Raw genomic sequence first — 6,862 nt, 5'->3', positions numbered from 1 at the left:
TTCTCTCGTGTAGCCGGTTCATAACATTTTTTACACTTTAGATACATTAATATTCTTTTCTTCCACATTCTGTAATCGCGTCCATCGAATATTTGAACCTTAATTTCGTCGTCCCTTGGCATCTTGATTCGTTTTCTATATTCACACCTTCTTTTTTTTTTTCAAAAAATAATTCTCTTTATTATCCAAAATCTTTTTATTTGTTCTACCAATAGCCTTTTTATCTCTTCAGAACTTATTTCCAATTTTTTATTCCTTTTTATAAATCGACTTTTATACATTCACTCCCGGTTACACGTGGTTCCATAACCTTAAATCTCGGCAACCACGATCTTCTACCATGTTGAGAATTGTGGATCTTTGAAGCCGAAATAATGTTATAGGAACATTAAATTTATATTGACAGTTATTACTAAAATAATGATATATTTATTACATGGACGATTCTATATATATTTATCGATACACTTGCACGCGTCTCAGCACCTTCTGCACCCGACTCTTCATCGACGACTATTAACCGACTGACTGTTTACATTCCTTTGTTTCGAGACGCTGCGCACACACACATACTTCCACACACTGATATATACATATAAGTATTTCTACTACTTAACTCAGTCCAGCACAGAAAATTACACATATCTCAACAGCCTTATATTTTGATCTATACCCCGTCTTAGCCGCCCATCGAGGATTGATGAGAAAATGCGGCCTAGAATTGGGCCGATCGTAATTGGTCGCCAGTTCTCGACCATATTTCCATCTTTATTAGCCTTCCATGCGGTCGGAAAATAGTTACTATACCATAATATATTTGTCGGAGATGAAAGAACACCGGAGCCTTTGGAATTTTGGATAATCCCGCAACATTGTAACCTAGAGTCTACTATAGCTGTAAGTGAACAATTGTAGTTATTCAATCCGATTGTAATTGTTCGAGAGTTGTGATAATGAGCTTTGGCGCGAGGCGACAGTCAGTCGCCGAACGTAGCCGCGGTCACAGGATGAACGCTTTGTCTAACAAAGGCATGGAATAATTCTATAGCTCTCCTTAAGAAGGAAATAGTTGTAACGCTCGACAGTAAACATTCCAACGGTCCCTGTCCCGTAGCTCGCCACACGCAGACCCTGTTCTTCGAGTAAGATGATCGAGTAAGATCGATCGTACATATATATGTAACTATGCACTACATTTGAAACGTATGCGATGTATTGAAAGTTTTAAAAGTTTCTTTCAAGTTTCAGATATTTAATCTAAATTAGAGATATATTAGTAAAACATGAAATGAAATATATATATTTACATTATAATTTTTAAACATATTCGTATTTTTAAACATCATTAACTAAATTTCTAAATAATTAAGAATATACTGCTTCTTATTAAATAGGGACGAAATGTTTTTATTAGCGAGAAGCTATTAAAAGTGATGGTTGACAAATTGTATCGATATACCACAAGTTGACGAAGTATACCAGTAATAATTTAACAAAGCAAATTCTTCACTGCGATCTTCGAGAGAAATTCCTGGGAATTGGAATTGTTGTAACGAACGCAGCTGCATTTATAACATGCGACATAAGTAAACTCTTTTATATACTAAGCTATTTGATTAATGCTAAGTATGTAAGAAATCTAAAAAGCTTTTAAAATCGTATATTTATCATTGTACTATTGATTTTCCTACCATTTCGAAATGTACAACTTTGAGAGTAATTACTATATCTTCGTTCTTAAATAATGGAGCAGCTAGCGAAAAAAATGAAGGAAAGGTGGAGAAACGATGCAGAATATTCATAACGTGCACGTGATTCATCTGCATGTTTCAGTTTTGTTGTATATTTCACAATCGAACATTTTCTTTTCTCTTCTATCGTACTCTTGTATCTTGTGACGTGACTGTTTCTCGTGGGAGATAAGAGCAAGACGAAATACGGTTTCTAGCATTTCGCAAACAAAAAAGGACGAAACTGTTCGCTTTTCTTCTGTTTTCTTGTTTTTAAATAGAGATGAAAGATAAAAAGACATATCTACAGAATTTATTCTATTTCCATTACACTATTTTCATCTAAATCAATTGGCTTGCTGAATAAATTCTTCTTGTTTACAGGCATAGCTAATAGAGATTTGGATAGTCTAATATGGCTCATTTTCATTCTTTTTCTTAGTTCTAATACTTTCTTTAAATCTTTCTCGCCAAACCTTATAAATTTAAAATTATTCGCACACTGTAATTCATTATTCCAATTCAATAACATTTCACACTGAGTTGCATTTAAAATATCAGAAATTTCTGAAAAATAAAGGAGGTTTTGTACATCAGGATATATTGAAAATAAATTTGGCTGTAATTCTTTACCTATTCCACGTGTATGATATTCTCCTAGTTCTTTCTACTCTAATTATATGTTCCCTCCTAGCATGCTGTCTACTCCTGTTGCTACCTATAGACCTTTTAATAGTAATTTCTTCCATTTCTTCATCATTTCTTGCTACATACCTTTGGATCAAATATAGAACTATAACTAATCACATCTTTAATGTACAATCTCTGTATCATCATGTGTATACATTTTTGTTTTACCTCCGTTTCTAACAACCTTGCAGTTATCTCTGGAGTATAGGGTCACACGCCTGGAATCATATTGTTTCTGATCCACGATATTTTCTCTCCTATTGAATTCTGTTTTATCAAGCAGGACATTTCTGCCTTCTGTCTATTTGATATTCTGAAACAAAACACATTGTCCATTTCCTTCTTTATTACACAAAAGTATTATATAATCATATAAAATAAATGAAATGTACATAACAAAATCACATAATTTAATAGTAATTGTATTTACTTTTTGGCTTTTTTCGTAATAGCGATAGACTTTCTGCCATTTGGGTGTATCATTTTCTTTGGCTTCAGGAATTCTTTTCTCATTGCAGTGGCCTATAAAAGACAACAAAATAAATTAGTTAAAATATTACCATGGCTATGAATTATTTCGATTATCCTAATCATCAAAACTCCAACTCAGGCTATCCGTTTACTCAATGTATAATCATGCACAGGCGAATAGTCGACAGTATCACACGCTTAGAAGCACTAATAGAGTAGACAAAACATCCTACATGCCACAGCTATCGAAACAATAACCAGATAGCAACGGATAGGCGCCTCTGATATACACCCGACGATAACCGCTTCAGAGGGACTAAAACCTCAGTACAAGAAGTCTCCCAAATCAGCGTTCTATACCCCTTTGTTATAACACCCTGAACCGTCACTCTGTTGGATTCATACAATAAATTTTACCACTATATCTAAAGTTTAATTCTTTAACTTATTTGTGAAACGTTCGAACTGCGACTCGGGGAGATCACCGGTGATTTGTCAATTTTGTGATTTGTTGTGTCTCGTATATGATAACAGCAACGACGGCGACGCCTATCGATAGTAAAAGTAATATCGAAGTATACCTTCCTACCATGACATTTCCGGGCTAACAAACTTCAAAATTGGTTTCTTTTGTTTCAAGATATTTTTAGCTATTTTTTTTAATCTTATAATGATAACCTATTTTAAAATGTGCAATGTTTGATAAATGTACATTAGTAAAATTTCATACGAAGAAAGTTTTTGGGAATCCGTATTATATTCAGCGAGCAGAAAACGAAGACTTGACGGAAGTTGACAACAATGGAGATAAAAGTCTTTATCGTAATATTGTTTTTCTTGATTTTAACGTCAGATGGAACGGGTTTCGACAGAAAACGATCCACCAAATTTCAAAGAGGTAACGAGCAAACTTCAAGTAAAAACGAGCAGAAGTCAACACCCGATTATTATTATTACTGCGACTCAACAGAGTTTGGAGGAGTATTATACAAAAGATTCCGTATTTGCGTTCTTGTTCGCCGTGCGACATGATAGAAATTGATTTCTCTTCCGCTTGTATCAGATGCGGGATTTTGGTTGATCCTTTTCACCGGTCTCGATTATCCTATTTCTCTTTATTCGCCTATTTTTTAAACACAAATATAGATTTTTTACGATTATTTATATTGTTCATGACATCATTTGACGAATTCTTCGAGAACTTCGCACGGGAACCAAGACATAAATGATATTTAAAATGTTTATAGCAGTTCTGAAGTAAAGAGAAGCGATATTAGTTTGAAATGATGGATCATTTCAATGACTTTATTATTTATTGCCTTAATAGCTATCTACATATTATTTTAGTTGCGTTTTTCTTTTTGATCGGAAATGACTATCCTGTGTTTCGTCAATAATTTGTCTTGCTTCTCTTGGTGCATTTCTAAATGTAGTATTGACATAAATGAATTTTTTACTGCAAGAGTTAACATCACTTTTTTTCGACTTCTCTTTTAGGTTACAAGAGTACAAAGCTATATATAGGCCAAAACATGTATGTATCTTTCGATAAAAGATAAATTTTTATTCAAAACCCACGAGACTGCACGCAGATATTTCAAATTGCAGCGAATATTATCACGAATACTTCGCGTTAAACGTGTTATATCTTTTAACATTTTCAGAGACGCGTAAACATCTGCAAGCTATTTATCACTTTATTCGATTGCATATTGTAGCGACATATGAGTCATAGGACGATGCGAATCGAGAGTAACTCATGTTGTTGTTTTGCCTCGGGGCATTGATACCGTCTCGAGGTACGAAACTTGATAATAAACTTACTCCGGACAGAACAATATCGCCGCTACGCGCAACCGTCAACCGAAGTCGAATTTAAATTCGTTAGAGGGAGATCGTTAGAAGAGTACTGCCGATAGTTTTAAATACATTTGACTACACCAAATATCAACTCGTCTCATCACTACATACACCAACGCGTTTAATCAACCTCCACATAATCGAGAAATGATTTCAAATTTGACCCACGTTTCTATCGACTTCGCTTTCTTCTTTATTTTGGAAGAAATGCACATTCACTATTTATCAGCTAAGCGAACTTGAAACGAATGAAAATTCCCAACCACCACGTAGACCAAAGCCTATCAGCCTTTTCCGAACCTGTAGGTTACAACGAGATTCTTAATTAATTAATTCGTTTCTTACAGGCTACAGAGTCTGAGAATAAAGAACTTTTGACCGTTTTGTTACGACCTATGTTAAAACCACATCATAGGAATAAGATAATAATACAGATCGTAATCATTATATATCGGTACATACTATCAATTTGATTGTGCAATTAAATAACATAATATCAAAAGTAATCAAATGTTGGGATACTTTTGCGCGATAGTGTATATGTGTAAAATAATATGATTCTATAAATTCATTCACAATAAATCAAAAACAATGTTGTGTTGCTTATTCTAGTAAACAATCCAACCATTTAACTGTAAGATATTTGGAAAGTTCATGTAACAAGCATACAATATGCCACCCGGAAGGTACCAACTACGTTCCTCTATGAAATTAGTACAAATGTTTCAAGACTTATATATTATTAACATTTCACGCAACGTTTTTATAAGATACGTTAATCCGTAGAAATGACCCGTCGCAGTAAATTTATACATAGATCAGAGTTAGAAAATACAAAAGAACGATATTTTCTCTGAGTATACGAAGTTAAAATGGTGTTGGACGCAAATTAATTGGTTGGAAAGAGGCGCCTTGAAGCGTACTAAAAGAGGTAGCTTACCTCGTTGAAATACCATGGAACGAAACCCTGTTGGGCAATGGGCATTCTGCTGTAGCCTGGAATTCCTTTTGCTCCCGTATTCTTCTTCTGTTTTCCGTGGTTTTTGTTACAACACTCGCGACGTTTTCATTCAAACGAACACACAACGCATAAACGGAGAAAAACAAACGTTGAAGGTTGCGTCGCGTCACGCGAATCACTGACGCTACACTTATACGTTGGAAACAGGAACGAAACCGACGCAGGTGCAACACGGGGCCCGTGAAATGTAAACTATCGAACTACGTATAATAGCACACGAAAGTATTTCTATTGTTTGTATATATATATATGTGTGTGTGTATATTTGTGTGTGTGTGTGTGTGTTTGTGTGTGTGTGTGTGCGCGCGCGTGTGTGTATTCATATATATATTATAAATTGGTTATATATATATATATATATATATATATATATATATATATATATATATATATATATATATATGTATAAGATTTATAAAATGAATGCTCGGTAAAATGTCTGGTGATAAAATAATACCAATTAAAATGGAAAAATTTTAATTGTTACTATATTTGACTATACATATACATATAATTTAATGCGGGACTTACTTTGTATGAGAAAAATTCTGTTTGTCAATCTGATATCAAATGGAGAGGCTGATAATGCTAACATACGTGATGAAACGATAACAGAAGAATCCGAATATTCAGAACTTTCAACAGATATAGAAGGCAACAATAAGCTATCGAAATAAAATTTAAATACCGCCATCTCCCGCATTGCTTCCAGCGTACGTGTTCACGATTCTCGGCGAAACCGAATATGGCAGCAGGAAATCAACCAATCACAACTTCGGAAGAAAGTAAAGCGCGGGAAGAAATCGCGGCATCCAGCTTCCTGCGAATCTATTCTCGATCTCGATGTAAGCAGTAATCTTTCGATAATCGTTTTGCAAAAGGGCGTGTCTTAAACGAAGTGTATAGTAAAATTCGTATTTGAGAGACGCATAAATAAACGATATCAGGCTATTTCCCGCGAGAAATTCACGTTCGGTTGCAACATAACATGTCACGTATGTATTTTCGTCGAAAACTGATTTCGAGGGACGTATATATGTACGTATCAAGTTACTTGGCGAAAGTTCAACGACAGACTGTGACTTTAAAA

General features: G+C 34.4%; 1 protein-coding gene and 1 long non-coding RNA gene across 2 annotated transcripts; both read right to left on the bottom strand.

The window, feature by feature from the left end:
* Positions 1 to 2,257: 2,257 nt before the first annotated feature.
* On the bottom strand, positions 2,258 to 2,628 carry LOC117240947. The gene is made up of 3 exons (XR_004494830.1): positions 2,589 to 2,628; positions 2,364 to 2,504; positions 2,258 to 2,297 (listed from the first exon to the last, which is right to left on the bottom strand). It is a non-coding gene; the product is annotated as an uncharacterized LOC117240947 (long non-coding RNA).
* A 2-nt stretch (positions 2,629 to 2,630) lies between these two features.
* Positions 2,631 to 5,901, bottom strand: LOC117240946 (translation machinery-associated protein 16 homolog). Its single transcript, XM_033506967.1, has 3 exons — positions 5,692 to 5,901; positions 2,851 to 2,942; positions 2,631 to 2,733 (listed from the first exon to the last, which is right to left on the bottom strand). Exons 1-3 carry the CDS (start codon positions 5,734 to 5,736, stop codon positions 2,631 to 2,633), a joined length of 240 nt encoding a protein of 79 aa, XP_033362858.1. The 5' UTR covers positions 5,737 to 5,901.
* Positions 5,902 to 6,862: the final 961 nt, after the last annotated feature.

The sequence above is a fragment of the Bombus vosnesenskii genome, unplaced genomic scaffold, assembly GCF_011952255.1.
Source record: "Bombus vosnesenskii isolate JDL3184/JDL3185 unplaced genomic scaffold, Bvos_JDL3184-5_v1.1 scf7180000015101, whole genome shotgun sequence".
NCBI classification, from domain to species: domain Eukaryota; kingdom Metazoa; phylum Arthropoda; class Insecta; order Hymenoptera; family Apidae; genus Bombus; species Bombus vosnesenskii.
The sequence above is the reverse complement of the archived record's forward strand: the minus strand, read 5'-3'. Positions and strand labels throughout refer to the sequence as shown.